We start from the raw sequence: 20,816 nt of genomic DNA, 5'->3' as shown, positions 1-20,816 counted from the left end.
GCAGTCCATTGTGATGTGGTGCAGGAGTACACTGCCCTGAATTCTTCCAGCAACCGTATAATAATGACCCTCACAGAACGCTTCCTCTGTGTAGGCACTTTTCTAATTGCTTTATGTATATGATAAACTCATTTGATCCTTCCAACTATCCTATGAGGCCAGTACTATCCCCATTTTACAGATGAGGAAACTGAGGCCCAGCAGTTTGTGAGTTGTCTGGTTCTACAGTTGGAAGGTGGTGGATGTGATAGGGGATCTCAGACCAGGGAGCCTCTGTTGTTACACTCTATTTTAGAACGTGGGGGCACAGTCTGATGAGGTGGCCACAGGTGGGCTCCACGGGGACAGAGGGAGCCAGACGACATCTGGGTCAGGGTAAGGAGGGGCCCGGAAGTGCGCCATACTGATTCCATTGATCACAGGAGGCCATTTTTCCTGCCCTCTGGAGCCTGACAGACCAGGCCCTGGGGCCCAGCCTCGTCCCCTCCTAACCATGTGGCTTTGGGCAGGCCACTCTGAGTTCTTTCCTCACCTGTAAGATGGGTTTGTCATTTACAGCTGCAGGCCTGTTGGGAGGATTAAACATGGAATTCTGTGTATGTTTTGATGCTCACATTTATTGAACCCTAGCTGTGTGTGGGCCCCTGGATTAAAGGGTCACAGTCTCTTTCTGTTGTTACCCTCTGTGACCTGGAGCGGAGAGAGGGGCTGGGGTTTGCAGCTGATCTGAGGTGGGTGGAGTTGGAGGGGGGATGTGCGGGGAGCAGGTGGGCGAGGGTGGGGCCTTCTCTGATGCCATAATTGGTGGGTCAGTGTGTTTACATTTCTCCACTCAACAAGCACTTCCTGAGGGTTGACTGTGTGCCATGCTACGTGCTGAGCACTGTCCTAGGTGTAGGAGAGAAATAACGCAGAGCAGACCAGGTCTGTTAGCCAAAGAATGCTATTTTCCCTCCAAAGGTGCAATGAGGCAGCGTCTAATGACACGCTTCTTTTCTTGAGGACATCGTCGGGACATGAGATAAGTCACACTCCGTGGTTTGGGATCAACCTTCCTTCTCCCAGGGCCCCCAGACACAGATACTCGGTGGCTCCACTCTTACTCACAGCAAGTGGATTAAAAGGCACCCGGACCCCATATGAAATATATTAGGTGCAATTACTTGTAAGTTACATTTTGAGGTTCTTTAATTACATCAGGATTTTAAACTTCCCTCCCTTCTTTCCTTCACCACTTCTCGTTTTCTTTCTGTTCTCAAAATTTTATCAGGCCCTCAGAATGTTAGTGGATCCTAGACACTGTGGGAGAGTGTGAGTGAGTGTGGATGTGGGGCTGGGTGAAGGAGTTGGTGTGTGTGTGATTGTGAATCGGTGTGGCTGAATGTGTCAGAGTGACTGAGAGGGCACATGTGTAAGCCCCAGAGATAGTTGAGGGAGTGAGTGTGAGAATGAGGGTGAGCAGGTGTGTGTGTGTGATTGTGAATCCCAGACATCCCGGTGGGAGAGTGAGGGTGGGTGATGGTGAAGGATGGTGGGTGAGGGAGCCTGGAGAGCAGAGTGAGATAGGGCATGTGTCCCTCTGCCACTGTGATTCCCCGGGGGGCACACATGTGTGAGGCCTGAGATCCAGGGTGGGTAGCTGAGGGTGACTAACGGTGTAGATGTGTGACTATGAATGGCAGATGATGCAGAGTAAGCATGGCAGGGTGCGTGTGTGCAGGTGTGTGTGTGCGATTGTGAATGTCAGATAGTGAGGAGTAAGCATGGCAACGTGTGTGTGTGCAGATGTGTGTGTGTGACTTTGTGAATGGCAGTTTTTGGGGAGTGGGCATGGCGGGTGTGTGCCTGCAGATGTGTGATTGTGATGGTAAGTGGGCGAGGAGGGAACGGGTGAGAAAGAGTATGTGCGTCAGGCTTGCGTGTGAATATGCATGTTTGTGCAAGGGCGTGCATGTAAGAGAATGGATGTAGCGTGATGGGGGGCGCCCGGCCGGCTGTGCCTGTGTGCTGGTGACTGTCGGACGGTGGCGGGGGGCGGCGGCCGGGCGCGCGCGCGCACGGCGGGCCGTGGGCGGGGGGCGCGTGGCCGGGTGGGCGCGCGTGGGGGGCGCGCGGCGCGGGCCGGGGGCGGGGACACTGCGGCGGCGGCGGCGGCTGCGCGGACAGGGCCGGCCGCCCCCCGTGGCAGGCGGGCGCAGCGCGGAGCCCGGGCCCATGGTGCGCCCGTGTCCGTCGGTCGGGCCGCGCGGGCGGCTCCGCGCGTGGCCCGGCGCTCGCGAGCTCGCCCCCTCGCTGCGGGCCCGGCCCGCCCGCTGCCGCCGCCTCCTCCCCCGGGGCGGCGCGGCGACGGCGGGCGGCGGCGCGGAGGCCGGACCGGGCGGCGGCCCAGGCGGCGCGGGGGGCGCGGCGGCCAAGGCGGGCGGCGCGGGCGACATGACGGACAACATCCCGCTGCAGCCGGTGCGCCAGAAGAAGCGGATGGACAGCAGGCCCCGCGCCGGGTGAGCGGGCCGGCCGGCCTCCTTTGTCCGCGCTCGGGCGGCCTGGCCGGGCCTGACAGGTTGGCCGCGCGCCGCGCCCGGCGCCATGAGCCCGCGGCCGGGCCGGGGAGGCGGGTGGGGGGCGGGTTCCTCCAGCGCCGGCCCAGGGCCGGGCCCCCCGCGCGCTCGCGTCCCTTTTGGGCTGTCTCGCACCCCTGCCCACCTCCCTTTAGAAACCCCGAGAAGCCGGGCCCGCCCCGGCGCTGTTTACACGCGCGCGGAATCGGAATCGGCCCTGCCTTTTCACCGTTTTATTGTTTCCTGCTGACTGCTTGTCGTTGTGATTACGATTTGGTCAGAATCACAATCTGCGCGTGGGACAGTCCTCGGGAGCGCGGATATGCTCAGCTTTTTGGTGGGGGAGGCACGGCCTCCTCCGCAGACCCACCGCGGGGTCCCCAGCAGCGCCGCCGGGCCCCGGCCCCAGGTCGGCCGCTTCCCCTCCAGGGCCTGGGTGGGCCCGAAGCGGCAGCCGCAGGAGGGTGGGAGGGGCCCCTACCGGTCGATGGGTAACCTCTCCCGCCCCTACAATCTGAGGGTAGGAGGCCCCTGACAGGGGCGGAGGTTGCCACCTGCTGTGCCCTTCCCGCAGCGGCAGACCCCAGGGCAGCCTAGGCGTGGGTTTTCCCTCTCTTGGAGAGAGGACAGGCTGCTGTTTTGCACCCTGCCCTCTTCCTGTTCGGAGGATGATAGTGACCTGTTGAGGTTTTGAGGGGCTGTCGCATCGCCCGCAACAGACTTATCTGGGGGTCAAGGTTGAGGGGAGCTGGTTAAAATGCAGATTCCCTGGCCCCGCCCAGACCCGCCAATCAACGTTCTTGGCAGGTGGGACCTGGAGATGTGCATTTTCCTAGGCTGCCCCGGTGAGGCTGGAGTCTCCCGAAGGCTGAGCACGCAGCTGGGCGGGGCTGCGTCCTCGGACCCGCCCTACCCTTTAGTGTCCTGTCTCCTCTGGGCACTTCCCTGTGGCTGCAGCTTATTGCGGCGTCAGGTGCTTGGTGCAGGGGGTGGGGAAGGTCAGTCCCTGGGGTGGCTTCATCAGGTGTCCGTGGAATTCAAAAAGAAGGAAGGATGCCAGCTGCCATTTTGTGGGGTCTTTGTCCCTGTCTTCCTTGAATCTGCCGGTGAGGAGGCCCCACTGATGTAGTAACAGAGGAGGAAACCAGCTCAGCGAGGTTGAGGACTGCTGGCGAGATGCTGCAAAATGGAGACTGGACTCAGGATCTCTGACCCCAAGACAGACAGTCCTCCACGCCTTCCTTCAGTGTTGTTGTGTGTTTTTAATCCTGATTGCTCAAGGCTGGAGAATGACAAGTTCTGCGCCCTGTGCCTGGAATAGTGCTTGCCTGTAATATACACCCTCCGTAAATACTGTAATGAATTAATGGAGTCAGTGGACTCCAAAGTACTCTAATTATTAATGCGTGCCATAAACCATCAGGAGATCCCCAGTGCATGCCGAGGCTGTGCCGGGCGATGGGAATGCAAAGATGCCTCACAGAAGCTCTGCGCGCAGGTGTGGCGTCCTGGCCTTGGTGGTGCATTGGCATCGCCTGGGGAGCTTCTACACGACATCCGTGCCTCATTTTAGACCTTTGAAATAATCTGGGGTGGGGCCTGGGTATCTATTTTATTTTTTCGAAGCTTCCCAGTTGATTTTAGTGTGCAGTCATAGTTGAGAAGCTCTGATTCAGTGCATGAGAGAAAATTACTAATAATTGTTTAAAAGTGATAATTACCATGATAGAAGTATGTATGCACTGTTAATATGGGGGGTCCAGAGGGAGTGGTGCAGACAATTAAAAAAAAATGTCTGTTTGGTGGTGGAATGGAGGATCACAGCCCTCTTAGAATTTGCCACTTTGTAACTAACTTACTTACTGGACTCAGATTCAAATCATGTATCTGGAGTGCCAGGCGTTTCCGTCTGTGTTCCTGTATTTAGTTTAATTTTTAGGAGGAGCCACGTCAAGGTGGGAATCTTGTGTATGGAAACACTTTTGGAAGCACAGAGAGATGGAGAGATTTCTTGAAATGGAACGGGGATGGAGTGAGTTACAGGAAGAAGAAACGAGCCTGTGTTGGGTCTGGCTCTCTGCTGGGTGCTTGAGATAAATGGCCCCGTTTTAACCTTCATAACGACTGTGTGAGTTTTGGGAGTAATTTTCCCATTTTACAGACAAGAAGCTAAGATTCAGTGGTGTTAAATAGTTTGCTCGAGGATTCATCGAGACAGTCAGTGTGAGGGGGTGGATTTGAACCCGGTCTACTCATTTCACCTAAGGGCTCAAAGCTGTAAGATGCTTGGGGGGTTTTGTGGTTAAGCAACCAAAAACATAGGTGCCTTGAGTCCCAGAAGACAGAGTGTAATTAACACTCGGGTCACTCAGCATATGGTGCTGAGACAGGCGACCTGTCTGCTGGAGGAATCCCGTTAGCCCCATCGCTCTCTTCTCTCTTGAGAAAGTTACTACATCCCATGTTGAGAAAACTATTGCAGTGGATTGTTAGGAAACAGGCATTTCCCCCATGTTGCTGGAAACCATTTTCTGATGTTGTGTGCTTTGCCTCTGGCTGAACGGGGCTCCCTTCTTGGTGAACAGCAGAGGTTGGCTGTTAGGAGTGTGGGTTCGGGAGTTAAGGAGCTGGGTTGAAGCCCAGGCTCCACCACTTACTAGCTGTGTGATCTGGGGAAAATAACTTCACATCTCTGGGTCTCAGTTTTTCATCTTTAAAGTGGGAATAACGCTGATCATATATCCCTCATAGAATTGTTTGGAGACTTAATCTATGTGAAGTTTAGAACACTGGGCGCTCAGTCCACCTTAGGTATTTACTGGAGCTAATAGTGATAATTAGGTCTTTGCATGAGGTTTGCTATTGGGGGGTCTCCACAATGCTCCTTTGAGAGGAGGGGGCCTTTGATGGTGGGAAGTTTAAAAATATTAAAAACTTCATTGCTGTCTCCTGATCAAATCCAGGAAAATAATTACGTACATAAATTAGTCCATCCGCATATGTAGAGGCCCCGGTGTGATACCGTAGAAAGGCAGGGAGCTTTGGCTCTGGCTGAACTGAGACTTCCCCTTCTCTTAATAATAATTCTGAGTTTTGTGGCCATAATAGACAAGGATGCTTTGCTTTCTGATGTGTTTGGACTAGGAAGTTTTGGATATGAACTGAGTTGAGAAAGAGCTGAGTATTTAGGTACATACTCCACCTCATTTTTTTTTAATTAATTAATTAATTAATTATTTTTTTGAGGAAGATTAGCCCTGAGCTAACATCTGCCTGCAATCCTCCTCTTTTTGCTGAGGAAGACTGGCCCTGAGCTAACATCCATGCCCATCTTCCTCTACTTTATATGTGGGATGCCTGCCATAGCATGGCTTGCCAGGCGGTGCCATGTCCGCACCTGGGATCCGAACCGGCGAACCCCCGGCCGCCCAGAAGCGGAACGTGTGCACTTAACCACCGTGCCACCAGGCTGGCCCTGATTGACTTTTTAAAAAGTAAATTTGTAGAGTTTGGGCAACCATCACCACAATTCAGCTTCCAAACATTTCCATTACCCCCAGAATTTCCCTTTTACCCTTTTGCGGTTAATCCCAGGCAACCACTGATGTGCTTTTCGTTTCCACAGGTTTTCCCTTTCTGGAAATTTCATATCAATGGAGTCATACAATATGTTGTGTTTGTGTGTGCCTTTTTTCACTGGGCATGATGGTTTTGAAGTTCCTTTTCGTTGCTTAATAGAATTGCATTGTATGGATAGACCACATTTTATTTATTCATCAAAATGGACATTTGGAATGTTTCCAGTTGTTTTGGCTATTATAAATAACACTGCCAAGAAGATTCAGGACTTTTTTGGACATATGTTTTCATTTCTCTTGTCCGCCTTGGGTTTTTGCGACAGTTTGTCGGACTTTGCTGTACCTTCCACGGCGGTGTTGCGAGCTCTCCTGCCTCATCGTTGTCCATCTGACCATCAAGATTTGGTCCTGGACCTCCTTCCCCTTGGAAGTCTGAGTTCAGCTCACCCATACCCGTGGCTTAATGGCCATGTTACTCAGGGAGCCGAGTTCTTGTGTCCTCCTTCTGACTCCTGCTCTCAACCTGGCCAAAACCAGACTCTTGATCTTGCTCCCACCACAAGTCTGGACGTCCTTCCTCCGGCGTCCCCAAGTTCAGAGAATGGGTGTGGCATCTGTTCAGTGGCTGAATGTTGAAACCCAGGCATTGTTCTGGATGCTGCCTTTGCCCGCATCTTCCCTTGCTAACCCCTTACCAACCTCCCCCGTTTGCCCCGTGAGTCACTCTGGAATCTCTCCACTTCTCTAGCATTGCCCCCACCGCAGTCGTCATCATGATTGTCATCACTTGTCTCCCTGCGTCCATGCTGTTGACCATCCAGTGAGGGCTCCACCTTGCAGCCAGCACAGACGTGACCGAATGTTCTAATCATTGAAATGTTCTGCTCAGAGACCTCTAGCGAGCCATCTCTGTGAGGCCCTGCAGTGCTCTGTCCCGGTGCTGTCCAGAGTGGTAGTTACTAGCCTCACATGGCTATTTAAATTCAGATTTAAAATAATTAAGTAAAATTAAACATTCACTCCCTTAGTGGCAGTAGGCACGTTTTAGTGCCTGATAATGTGGCCAGTGGCTGCTGTTGGACAGCACTGCTGTCTCTCCCGCCTCCTGCCATTCTCGTCTTAACACACTCTGGCCCCTTCCTTGTCCAGCCACACGGCTTGCACTCACTGTCTTCTCCTGGGCTCCCTCTTGACGTGCAGGACCTTTGCACATGCTGTTCTCTGCCTGGAACGTCCGTCTCTTCCCTCTTCATTTAGTCAAAGCTCATTCTTCCATTAAGCCTTACTGGGGTCTGATGTCCTCAGGGAGTCCTTCCCTGGTGTTCCTGACTAGAGATCAGATTCCACTCTTGGAGCCTCTCAGAGCACCTGCTCCTCTTCTTTCTTGCACAGTTGCATTTTGACGTGCTTGTGTGATCGTTTAGCTGGGAACACCATGGTGCCCTGGCTGGTGACAACTTAATCACCATCACACAGAGCCTGGCACAGAGTAGGTGCCCAGTAAATCCTTGCTGGGAGAAAAAATGCCTGAAGCTGACCCAGTTTATAAAAGAAGGAGAGGAAGCCTCTGCCCTGGGGACGAGGAGACGATAACCTTTTCTGGATGGTCCAGGCAGAGGTCTGTGGGACATTCTCAAGTGACTGCTTACTAAGCTTTTGCTTCTGTGGCTCCCTGGCTCAGAGATCTTCACTGGTCCGTGGAATCAAGTCTTATGTCTTAACCGCATGATTCGAGAGCGGGGCTGCCTGAGGAATTTGAGGTGTGAGTGTCAGGAGATGGGAGCCACAGGCAAAGAGAAGACATCCTGGGTCCCCTCTCTCTGCCTTTGTCTCTTTCCCTCTGCTGAGGGGCATCAGCTTAGGTGGTATTTGGGCTTCTGAGATGACTTAATTTTCATCTTTAAATACAAGACACATATTCTAGTGAAGACTTCTTTTGATGGGTTAGTAAATATATGAAAAGTCTTATAAGCTATACTAATGAAGAGGCAAGAAGTCAAACATCTAATGGAAAAGAATCAAATAATATGAAATCTGGATCATTCCAGAGGTGACAGCATGTAAGGTGTGGTGGGCAGAATAATGATCCCCAAAGATGTCCACATTCTAATCTCTGGACCTGTGAATGTGTCACCTTACTTGGCAAAGGAGACTTTGCAGATGTGATTAAGTTAGTGACTTGGAGGTGGGGAGACTGTCCTGGATTATCCAGGTGGCCCAGTGTAATCACAAGCATCCATGAGAGAGGGGGCAGAGGCGTAAGTCTCAGAGCTAGAGAGAGACTGGAAGATGCTTGAAGATGGAGAAGGGGCCACAGCTAGAGGCATGCAGGCAGTGTCTGGAACCTGGAAAAGGCCAGGAAACAGATTCTCCCCTGGAACCTCTAGAAGGAACCCAGCATCTCAAGGCTCAGGCTTCAGGGTGCAGAATTTAAATTGACATTCTTTTTTTTTTTTTTTTTTTTTTTGCTGAGGAAGATTGTCCCTGAACTAAGGTCTGTTGCCGATCTTCCTCTTTTTGCTGAGGAAGATTGTCCCTGAGCTAACAACCGTGCCCATCTTCCTCTATTTTGTAGAGGGATGCTGCTACAGCATGGCCTGATGAGCAGTGTGTAGGTCCATGCCCGGGATCTGAACCTGTGAACCCTGGGCTGCTGAAGCAGAGCGTGCAGACTTAACCACTGTGCCACAGGGTTGGCCCCTAAATTGACCTGTTGCCTCGCTCCCTGACCACTGAGGAGGAGGACTAATATTTATCTTGGATCTGCAGTGTTTGGTCTCTGAACTGGTGTTTTCTCCCTCCTGCTGCTCCACAGCCCTTTCGTGTTGGTAATTTTTATCCTTGTCTTCTTGATAAGGAAGCTGAGGCTCAGAAGGGTTAATTAAGAGAGGCCAAGAATGAGTGGCAGAAACGAATTAGAACTCCGGTGAGTCCGACTCCAGACCCGGGCTGGGGAGGGCTTCTCGGGGTGGGGGGCTGGGGGGGCTTCTCGGGGTGGGGGGCTGGGGGGGCTTCTCGGGGTGGGGGGCTGGGGGGGCTTCTCGGGGTGGGGGGCTGGGGGCTGGATGGTGTTTGGCCAGCTTGGTCCCCTCGGTGCGGTTTGTCTCCATTTGTTTGTTTTTCCCTCCAGCGACAATAAGTTATTTTTTTGGCAAGTGACTGCAGGATAGAGAATTTGGAGTGGCCGTTGTTTAAGGTGTATTGCATTTTGAAAACTGCTGTAAGAATAAACATAAGAATGTCGTAGACTGCAATTTTAAATAGCCAGGGCGGAAAGCTGGCTTTGTTGCTCTGTGCTTAAGAGTTTGGATTCCCGAGTCACACAGGCTTGGGTTAGTGTACCAGTTTTCCTGCTTGTACAACTCCGGCCACTATCTTTTCGCTTCTATGCCTCGGTTTCTGCTTCTGTAAAATGGGGACATAGGAAGAGCACCTGTGGGGTCGGGCATAAGGCATGCTGAGCAGCATGTGTGCCCTCGGAGGATCCCAGAAGTTGTTGTTCTCACGGTCCAGAGCACAGGGCCGAGCCGCAGGTGGGCTCTTGTACTGGGTAACACCTCCTCTTTCTAGAAATTCGTAGAGGGTCTAGTTGAGTAAGAACTGGCCAGAAAATGGCCACAGAGGACTGAGATCTGCAGAGCCCCTCAGCCTTCGGGTCACCCCGTCTGCAGAGACAGGGCTGCAGTGGGCTGGCAGGCCCCTCCGCGCCCTGCAGGGACGCGGGTCCATCAATGATGTGGATTTCACCGTTTCCGTGAACCAGGAAAAACAATGCCAACGTCAGGAGTGCTTCCTACAGATACGTTTATTCAGTTGAAAGGTCGGAGAACTTTTTATTGCAGCTGCCGTTTCTAATTTGTGCTGTTAACATGCCCTTTCTCTGTGGATGTGGTGGAGACAGGACATAGCACAGCGGGTTCCCAGTGGCAGTAGTTATGTTCTGTCACGTCCCCGCCAGCACTGAACCGTCATCGCTCCTCGGGCAGATGCAGTGTCAGCTTCCCGGGACTCCGCGGGTCACATTTTTGTCACCTGACAGTGCAGAAGCTGGTTTTAGGTATATTTCTGTTGGAAGACACCTTATTTAAGGTATATATGGTCGATTCATTAACATTGAACTCCTGGTCACACAGCCCTACAGCTCCTGCCCGAAAGTTTATCTGACATGTGTTTTCTTTATAAGGCACCTCACAGCCTTGCTCTTGCGGACAGTAGATAGCATGTGAGCACTGTGCTGGGGGCCATTTTAAACAATGAAATTGCTAACAAAACACGAAAATGAGAAAAACGTGGCACCAAATAGACCATGAAAAGGATGCTTGCGTACAGTGTGAGAACTGAAGCGAGACGGCAGGGCGTCCACCGCGTCCTCCTCGGCTGGGAAGGGCTGTGGGTGCCTCGGACTTTTTGGCGCTCTGAGCATGTCCATGAATGACCGTGAGAGTGCTGGGGGTATTGATTTTGAGGTTACAAACTTTAGATCGCAGGTGAATTCGCAGATACTGAAACCACGGATCATGAGGTTCGACTGTCCATCGGGGTCTGTGTGTTTTCAGTGTCTTTCCGTTGACACAATGCAGGTGGTATTTGGTGTACAGTGTGTAGGGCTGTGTTTAGGGGGAGGAGGGGGCGGATTGTGCTGGTTGGTGAAATCCAGAGACCCCAGCCCTGCCCTTCTCCGTGGCGGAGCAGAGAGTCCCAGAAACAGCTCTTTGCTCGCTTGGATGAGAACAGTCAGAACAAAGCTTGGCAGCCGCCCATCGGGAAGTGCGCTGCGAGCTCTGCGGCCAGCCCCGCTGCACTGCTGCCGTCCACTTCCTGTTACGGCTCCCTGCTGGGAGCCCGGCCCTGCGCTGACCCAGACCAGGCCAGGTGCTCCCAGCCTGCGCCAGTGACAGGCAGTGACACGAGGGGATGTGCACTTACAAGCCCAGGTAGGGACTCCGAAGGGTGGAGTGTGGGTACAGAAGTCGTGCTTGCCGGGGCTTCCCTGAGGAAGGCCAGGGAAGGGACCCTGTGTGCCGGTCCCCAAGGAAAGAGGGCGGCCATTTGTCCTCGGCCAGCCACACATGCCACAAATCGGACGGAGGAAGCAAGGCATTGAACAATCGATCCATCTTTGGACTTTTCACTGTTACGTCTCAGAACAGAACATCCTTTTCATATCTTTACTGAGCTGCAGATAATAAAAGTAATTAATTAGGGCCGGCCATATTTTATGGCCACCTTTGGGAACGGACATGAAGTACCTCCAGCTTCACTCAGGACAGCGAGGGGACACTGGTTTTAATTTAGAAAGAAAAAGACTAGTTGTAATGTTTCTATCAGCGACTTCTTCCTAGAGAGTTAGAATGGCGCTGATTTCTTAAGCGAGCGTCTGTTTTCTTTGTGTGGCTCTGAAAGATTGGGACGGGTATTCGGAGGCTGGCCTGTGGGAAGTGTCGCTAGAAATCGCTTTAGCTCGCTCCCAGGCAGACATTGAAAGGTTAGCAGTTATGTTTATGGGTTCTCTGTTTATGCAGGTGATACTTACTCTCTGCCATAGTGACAGGAAGTTTCCTTTTAGAATACATTTAAGTGAAAGAATCAACTTAAAGGCGTGGAGTCGGTAATAGGTCACAAGCTTTGTAGCTGGGCCCCGAGTCCTGTGTGACATTTAGGAAGCGATGGCCTACGATGAAATGGTGCTGGCAGTCGGAAAATACAGTCTTATTGCTACAAGGGGGGGGAAAAAAAAAGGATAATCTGGTTGTGCTGATAGATTAAAAAAAATTTTTATTTTGCCAAGTTATCCATGAAAAACATGATTTTTAAACAGTGGTTAGATTAGCAGGTTGATGGGGGATTTTTTTTTCCAGTTACTTTGTTGAGGTCATAATGGTTTATAGCATGGTGTAATTTCAGGTGTATATTATTGTTTATCTGTTTCTGTATAGACTGCGTCGTGCTCACCACCTGATTGGGGCTTTTAATGTTGCTTTTATCGTTGTCTGCACAGTTGAGGGGGTTGTGGGGGAGGACGGTGGGAAAGACGGGCTGCTTGTGGGACGTGGACAGGCAGGTGGATGCTCCCGCCCCTTCCCACCGAGGTCCCTGTGGCATTTGCCGAATGCCAGCCAAGAGCGAGTTGGCTGCCCCCTGGGAGGAGGAAGCAGCCTGAGGTGTGAGCAGTGCCCACTCCGTAGAACAGGGCCTGGCAGGATCCCCCTCCGCGGGACCATCTGCCGTGACACAGGCGACGTCAGGCTTGGCTGGGTTCCACTCGGCGGTTCTCAGCCTTGGCGCTGTTGGCATTTGGGGTTCACTAAGTCGCTGTTGTGGGGCTGTCCTCTGCACTGTGGATGTGAGGCAGCATCCCTGGCCACCCCCACTAGATGCCAGGAGTGGTGACAACCAGAAGTGTCTCTAGGCATTGCCAAGTGTCCCCTGTGGGGAGGGAGGAGTGGGCAAAATTGCTCCTGTTAGGAACCACTAGACCAGTGGGATGAATATGCACTGAGAGTGGGCACAGCCCTTGTTGTCCTTTTAAGATGACTCATTGTGTCTGTAAAAAAAAAAAAGAAGAAAAACCTCTTGGGTGAGAAATTCCTGTTTGACTACATTCTTAACTGTGAGTTCAGCTTTCTGACTGAGTCACTAGGAAGCCTTGCTCTGGGGGAGGAGGCGTTGGGAGGTGTTACAGGCTGATGTCGACCCCTCCCCACGTTCACGTGTTGAAGCTCTAACAGGATTGTGTTTGGAGAGGGGGTTGAGTTAAATGAGGCCCTCAGGGCGGGCCCTGGTCCAGTCTGACTGGTGTCCTTATGAGAAGAGGTGGCTGGGACCTGCAGAGACTCTAGGCTGAGAGGCCATGTGGGGACAGCGTGAGAGGGGCCACCTGACCGCGGGGAGAGGTCTCAGGAGAAGCCAACCCTGCCGACACCTTGGGCATGGGCTCCCAGCCTGCAGAACTGTGGGAAAATAAGTGTCTGTGTTTAAGCCCCCTGGTCTGTGGCATTTTATCGTAGCAGCCCTGGCGATCTCATACAGAAAGCACTTCCTTCATGGCTGTTTTGGCAGGTGTGGTATCTCGGTGTTATTCACCAACCTTTATTTTAAAGGGATGATGAGTTCTTTAGCAGTTTTCTTTGGACAGTCCAGTCTCCAGAGCTCACAATAAGCATGTTGCAAAGTCATGTGGACCAGAGCAGAACAACCCCACCCCTCAGGAGTGACCTAAAAGCACTGTGTGCTGGTGGGCGTGGTGGTGGTGGGGGGGCATTGTCTCCAGACGTTTCCTTTTGCTTAAGGAGTTTAGAGTAGTCACATTTCCAGGTGGTACTTAGAGTGGTTGGTTGGTTGTTATTTCTTGTCATGGGGATTGTGCTACATTAATTTGATGAGGATTATAATAGTTGCTATTATAATACCCTGATTCGGTACTTATTAGGTGCTGAGCGCTAGTCTGAGAGTTTTATGGGGATCATCCCATTTAATCCTCCTGGCAGCCCTACTTTACAGATGACAAACTGAGGAGAGGTTTTGGTTTACAATGATGAAGACTCATTTCAGTTTTTTGGAAGATTCATTTTAATTTGAGCTTATGCAGCAAATTGCGTTTCGCACCCTGTCTTGATGTCCTCTCCTGTTTGACTTTTTCTATGATATCTGTTTGGAGCAGTTGGTTTTTGTTGAGGGGAAAGGAACTGGGGGTTTGCGAGGCTTCAGTGATTTGGAGGTAAGTAGGTGTGTACTCTGTTGTTCCTGGTGAAGGCTGATAGCAGAAATGATGTGACAAGAAAATTCTAGCAACTTGAAATTGTCCCAATAACTGTAAATTGTTCAGAAGTATAGTATCTGTTTTCAGGGTTAGTTTACATTTTGATTCTTATTGTCTTTCTTCATCCTCTCTGTATGAGAGACGTTCATGCTAATGGGGGAAACGTGTGGAACATCTCTTTCTAAAATGCCCATGCTCACCCTGTAAATGAAAATCATTTGAATGTGAATACTTTTTAGCTTTTATACAATCAGTCCCCATGAAAGTCCAAATAAACTTTAAAACTGGAGAACTCCTCCACCCCCATCCTCTCTCCTTGTCTGTCTTCTCCTTAGATTAATGGCAATTAGAGGCGCTCATACAAGGAAAGACACACTGTGTCCAGATAAATCAAAGGACCAGGGAGCACACCGATAAGCCCACTTGTCCCACCTGGCAGGGATTTTTCTCCCTGAATAAACTGATGGAAAAAATTATGCCTGTATACCCAACATAATTACACATCCACACAGAGAAAAGTGCACAAATCGCAAATGCACAGCTCAGTGAATTTTCATAAAGTGACCACACTCGTGACCGGCAGCAGACAGAGAAGCAGGCTCTTACCTCTGAAGCCCTCTCATGCTCCCCCACCTTCACCTACATCCGACTTCCAACAGTGGAGATTGGTTTTGCCAGTTTTTGCACAAATGCAGGCATGCCCCGTGTGCTCACTTGTGCCTGGCTTTTCTTGCTCTGTGTTCCCTTTGTAAGATTGGACCACATTGCGTGTGTATTGTAGTTTCTGTGTCCCTCGTGCCACAAGTAGCATTGTATGAACACATTGTGGTCTCTCTCTGCCGCCTTCTCCTGATGGACGTTTGGGCTGTTTCCAGCTGTGGCTCCCCTGAAGACAGCTGCTGTGAACATTCCTGAACATGTCTTTTAGTGCGTGTACTGTGTGACTTTCCTGGGCCCTGGGGGTATATTCCTGTTTAGCTTTAGGAGAAATGGATCGTTTTCAAACCTGTTAGCGCTAATTTGTGCTTCCCCAGTGGGAGAGTTCTGGTTGCTCCGCATCCTCACCGACACTTGGTATCGTCTATCTCCTTTCTTTTCGGCCGTCCTCGTGGAAGTATGTGCTACTCCCATACTTGTAGTAGTGTCACAAGAAATTTACTTTTTAATGATTTATATGAGAGAGGCTTGCTTTTCTTGATCCTGAGGTTAAGTTTTGGACGTATAGCTTAGCCGAGTAAGCTAACCTTGAACCTAAACCTGGCAAACTGATCATGTCACAGCAGCCTTTCCTCTTGCCCTCTTCTTGAGTAGTTTATGTTATGAGGGAAATGGTTAAAAAGTATAAAATTTATTTTCTTTTAACTGTAAAATGAGTGTATCTGTATTCAAGAAAAATTGGAGAAGAGAAAACTGCTGAAAGAGATACTGATGTTACCTTTCCTTCAAAGACAACCACAGTTTATGCAGATATTTTAGCATTTGCTGTTTTCTTCCTGTCTTGATTCTGTGTGTATATTGTTTTATGAATTTGTGTGTGTGAGGAAGATTGGCCCTGAGCTAACATCTGTTGCAAATCTTCCTCTTTTTTTCCCCCCTCTCCAAAGCCGCAGTGCACAGTTGTATATTCTAGTTCTGGGTCCTTCTACTTCTTCTATGTGGGACGCCGCCTGAGCGTGGCCTGATGAGCGGTGCCATGTCAGTGCCCAGAATCCGAACTGGTGAGCCCCCGGCTGCCAAAGTGGAGCGCGTGAACTTAGCCGCTCGGCCACGGGGCTGGCCCCCCTGTTTTATGAATTATAACCATGTAACACGTGTTTTTATTTCCTACTTGTTTTCACTTAGCATTTTAACGTCAGACATTTTCATATCATGTTGTTCTTTGTAAATGACACTTTAAATGGTAGCAGTATTTCTTTGTGTAGACATTGCTAATTTACTTAACCAGGGGCCCTGTATTTCCACGAGTTGATTCATATTTTATTTTCACTTTAATAAATCATGTTTTCATTCTGAACGCTGGCCCCCCAAAGCAGAGTCACCGCGAAGACACACAGAGGGAAAGTTGAGGGAGACACAGATCCCCAGACACAAGAAGTCCCCTGCGTGGTTCGGATGAGCTCAGTCTGTGGAGTGACGCTCAGAAAGGAGCAATGATTACTACACTGCAGAAAACCAGAATCTTAGCCTTGGTTTTTGGCTATTTCAGCGGCTTGACATTCATTCACTCCCTAAATATTTGCTGAGTACTTACTCTGCCATGGCAGAGAACACAGGCGATAGAACCCCCTACCAGCAAGGAGCTTACGTTTAGTGACACATCGCGGGTGTTCTCAGAATTTTGTTGACTGTTAGTTTCTTAGCCGCCGATACCACTGTCCTGCATAGTTTAAGTGGACAATCTTGTGGCATCAACACATAGTCCCACACTAGGTACTGACATTCCATTTGCTAGGAAATGGAGGCTCAGAGGGGTTAAGTAACCAGCGCAGGGCCACCCAGCTCTTAAGCTGCTGCCTTCTCACAGATCACAGCTCAATTGTCGCTTCTTCAGAGAGGCCTTCCGAGACCACCCACTCTAAAGGAGCCACCCCTCACCCAGCAACATATTCGTGTTTTTTTTTTGCTTGTTTTCTGTGGCCACCCTGCCCACCTGCAACATAATAGGCTCCATGGAAACAGTGCCCTCCTTTGTCTTGTTTGCATGTGCCAGTGCTTAGCATGAAGACTGGCATGCAGCAGGTGCTCAGTAAATGTTTGCAGACCGACTGAATGAGTGTGTGAAGAATAGGAACCACATTTCTAGTTGGGCCTGCTTCCTTCCACTGCCCTCAGTTTTGTTCAGAAACCTTAATAACCCAAGGGACTTTGTTTTCCTGACTCATTGGGGGTGAAAGTGCTGTGCAGGGCACACGGTGGGCTCTCGTGAAGGTGTGTGCTGCGTATAGGAGCTAGAAGGAGGAAAAACAGGGGAACCCCCTTCTTCCCAGAAAGAAAGGGGGATCCAGCCTTTTCTTCCCTTTTCTCCTCCTGCCTCCCCTTCCTCGTTCACATAGCCCGTGGCTTAAAGGAATTAGCCTCAGATGCAGCCACCTGCGTCTCGTCATCGGAGGCCTGGGTTACAGATCTCAGATTGATGCCCTCTTTGCTTCTTGGCTGGAGATGCCCCCGTTTCAGACCTCACTGACTCCTGGCCGCTTCCTGTTGTGTCACAAGGTTTCTGATGTTCCCAGGCAGCTGCATTAACTGTCAAGAGAGCCACTGATGTCCCCTGAGCGGCAGCAGCCGTGGGCTGTTTTGTGCCAAGTGATGGAACTAGTGGGTTGGGGGACCATGGCTTGCCAGAGAAAGACCCCTGCCCAGCCGAGCCGGAGAGGGCCGGCGTGGCCCAGGAGGGACTCAGAGCCCGGCCTGAGTGCCCTTGCCAGCTCTCAGGCCCTGCACTGGACTGTTAAATGCTGGAGTTTTATTTGTCCTTTGTGAAAGTAATAATTCCTGTTGTAGGAGAGTAGTGGTTCCTGTTAAAGATGCAGTCGCTAGAATTATTTAAAGCCCCACCTTCTACTGTTAACATTTAGGTCTGTTTCCTTTGATCTGTGTTGTTATTGAATGGCTATTAGTGAAATTTCAGTTTGTTTTCACCATTATAAATTGGAACTTAGTCTGGGGAGGCTGTCTGGTTGCATGAGCTTTCTCTTACCCTGTGGAGAATTTTCATAGGCTTGAATCCCCAGGTCCCTGGGTTAAACGGAACACGTGGTCATTCGAGGCCTCTGACCGTGTAGTGCTAAGTGGTTTTCTGGAAGGACTCCGCCGTTGTACACTCTGAAAACCAGAATTGCCCTGTGCTCCCGGGTCAGATGTGGGCGATGGCCTTCTCCACCTGTGTTTTAATTCTGCCTGTTGCCCAGTGCATGCCTGTGAGGTGGGAAAGTTCAAAGAGAGAGAGGAAGAAGTAAAAGCACGTGTTTCCTTTCTCCGTCTGCCATGAGTTGGGCTTCTTGTGAATTAATGGGCAGGGGTGGAGGGCAGGAGGGGCCCTTGGTTGATGGAGGACACGCTTCTTGCACAATTAGTGCTCTGTAGAAGCACTGGGTGAGCTTAACTCCTCGCGGTGGCGTGTTGGGTAGTTACGTAAGACTTGTTTGGGAGCCTGAAAGCATTCCGTAAATATTTGTTGAGTGAATAAAAGAAAGTCTTTCTAGATATGGTTTCTCGTGATGAAGTTGTGTCTAGACAGCTGGGCCAAGCACAGTAACGACTGGCTTCCCTGTGGAGGATTGAGGTTTGCAGGGCGGTTTTGAAGCCCAGGGTGGCATCCCCCGTGGCAGTCACATTAGGAAGGCTGTGACCATTCTGCCTGGTGAGTGCCCCACCACAGCTGAGCTGTCTACACCCTCAGTCCCTCCACTGCTTGGTCCAGAGTGAACTCCTTCCAACGGACAGGTGAGGTAACCTGTGGTGTTCTCCACGCGCCCTTCGGAACGGCTCCCATGGCCTTCCGGGGGCTGTCTTGGTGCCAGAGCCACACCCGAGGCGGAGCAGTGCCGTCATCGCTGTGACTGCCCCCGGGTCTCCATGGGAGCAGGCGCGGAGCTGGAGGCAGGGGAGGAGGAGGGGTTCCCAGCGGAGGTGGTGGCTCTTCAAGCCCGGGGTTGGCGCTGAGGATCAGGAGGGGTTGCGAGCGTGGATCCCGGCAAGACTGTCTCGGTTCCAGCTTGGGCTCTGCCGCTCCTGGCTGTATGACCTCAGACAAGTGAGTTCACGCTCTGAAAGTGGTCATGACGATAGTGCTCCGTAGTTCTGAGGACTAAAGGAGTTCATGGATGTGGAGTGCTTAGACCCCAAAGCGTGTGGCCCGTGGAAAGTACCAGCAGTGTTAGCCATTGTTAAGGCCAACAGTGGGTTGGAGGGGGGAGCCAAGTGGGCCTGGGCGGTGCCACTGGGGACCCTTGGTGTGTCCCTGTCATTGAGTTGCTCCCTAGCTTGCTGTCTAGACAGTTCGGAGGCGGCTCTCGGGTTCTGCTGCGGGGTGAGGTCTGCAAAGGCGGTGGTGGAGCGTTGGCTTCGCCCTCACCGGCTGCGGGAGTCTCCGAGGTGCAGGTTCCCCATGCTCAGGAGGGCGAGGACAGCGCACCCGTCTGTAGCACCGTTCTGAGGATGCTTCACCACCGGGCCTGCGCACACTGAGCGCTTTCTAAACGTTCTTGCTCATTGTGGTGGCGTCTGGGGAATCGCCTTCCCTTTAATCATTTAATCCCATGCAGTTCTCGGACATTCTGGCTGGGTGTGGTGGCACCAGACCTGTTTTAGAACCTGAGAGCGTTGGCCTAGATACAGTGCAAATGCCTGAGGGAAGGCAGAGGTGCCTGAGTGCTGGGAGTCTGGAGCATGTGTCCTTAGTCCACACAGAGCGCCTTCTGTATACCAGGCCTGGGGGGTGAGGCCAGTAGGTTCTGGTCTGGGATGCGTGAGCTGGTGGCCAAGATCTGAGGCTGCAGACTGAGAGCTGTGTGGCGGCGTTTCTGTTTCCTTTTTAAAAAGTTTAAAAAGTTTGGTCAGTCACAGGGTCACGTCGTTCAGTGTTTACAAGGTAGAGAAGTGTGTCCATTGCCAACTCAGTCTCCCTCCCATCCCTCCATGCCACCACCCCGTGCCCCTCCCCAGGCAGCCGCTTACCAATTTCTTCTGTGTCCTTCTAGAGAATTTTTAACCATTTACCCAAAAAAGCCCAAGTATTTGATATCTATCTAGACACACACACAGATTTTTTCCTTTTTTATTCAATTGTTGGTACACCTTACACAGTACAACATATTTTTTTCACTTAACAGTACACCCTGGGCTTGTTCCCTATCAGTACATAATAAAGCTTCTTCATCCCTTTTTATTTGTTTAATGTCTTTATAGGATTCCATTGAATAGATGTACCAAACTATATTTAACCGGTCTACCACTGGTGGACATTTGGGTTATTTCTTGAGGTTTGCTATTATGGTAAATGACCTTGAACCTAAGGCTTTGTGTCCATGTTAGAACACATGGACTGTCTCACAGGGAACCACTGGGGTCATGGTGAGTGTGCATTTGCAATTTTGATAGCTGTCCCCAGGTTGCCCTTCCTCAGGGGAACACGGATTTAGAGCCATCCCTGCAGGACAGTGCCTGTTTGCCCATCCTGACCAACACAGGTGTATTCAACTTTTTAATCTCAGTCATCCTGCTAAGTAAAAAGTGATACCTCGGTGTGGTTTTAGTTTTGCATTAAATTTAAAAGTTGAGGGGCTAGCCCGGTGGCGCAGCGGTTAAGATCACGCACGTTTGGCTTGGGCGGCCTGGGGTTCGCCAGTTCAGATCCCCGGGGTGGACCTGTGGACCACTTGGCAAGCCATGCTGTGGTAGGCATCCCACGTATAAAGTAGAGGAAGATGGGCCTGGGTGGTAGCTCAGGACCAGTCTTCCTCAGCAAAAAGAGGAGGATTAGCAGCAGATGTAAGCTCAGGGCTAATCTTCCTCAAAATAAATAAAATAAAATAAATTTTAAAAAGAAGTTGAATTAGTTACCAACATTTAGAAACTGAACGTTGAACTTCAGAATCTGTTTCTTCTTTGTCTTGAAGTCTCTGGTGGTCTGTGTGCTGGGCTTGTGTAGGAGCGTGTCCTGGCAGGAGCTGGGGGCAGCCACTTCCTTCCCACAGACTCCGGGCTCCTCGGCGTGCCCCGTCCCACCGGACCCTGTGTTTATTTTTATTCATTTATTCTTTTATGTTGTTTGCTTGGCTTCTGTAGATGAGAGTTTGCCCATCCTGGTCCAGAGAGAAACCAACGATAAAGTCTAAGGGAGTGCAGAGCTGCCCCCTGTTCTCTGTGAGGAGCACGGAGTTGGGTTTTGAAGGATAATAGCAGATGGGGGATGGGCTTGTT

The 20,816-nt window shown here is 51.0% G+C and overlaps 1 protein-coding gene across 8 annotated transcripts in view; it reads left to right on the top strand.

Moving 5' to 3' along the window:
* Positions 1 to 779: 779 nt before the first annotated feature.
* ATP9A (ATPase phospholipid transporting 9A (putative)) overlaps positions 780 to 20,816 on the top strand; it is a 127,663-nt gene continuing 107,626 nt past the window's right edge. Inside the window, exon 1 of one of the 8 annotated variants that reach the window (XM_070589472.1) lies at positions 780 to 1,165. In XM_070589472.1, the coding sequence (XP_070445573.1) occupies positions 1,140 to 1,165 (26 nt within the window). In that variant the 5' untranslated portion in view covers positions 780 to 1,139. Of the gene's footprint in view, positions 1,166 to 1,936; positions 2,011 to 2,174; positions 2,502 to 3,382; positions 4,057 to 10,925; positions 11,071 to 12,774; positions 13,196 to 18,083; positions 18,339 to 18,421; positions 18,649 to 20,816 lie in introns of those variants that run through there. The other 7 variants (XM_070589471.1, XM_070589470.1, XM_070589473.1 and 4 more) reach the window with 7 other exon arrangements.

The sequence above is a fragment of the Equus przewalskii genome, chromosome 21 (assembly GCF_037783145.1).
Source record: "Equus przewalskii isolate Varuska chromosome 21, EquPr2, whole genome shotgun sequence".
Lineage (NCBI taxonomy): Eukaryota > Metazoa > Chordata > Mammalia > Perissodactyla > Equidae > Equus > Equus przewalskii.
The sequence above is the reverse complement of the archived record's forward strand: the minus strand, read 5'-3'. Positions and strand labels throughout refer to the sequence as shown.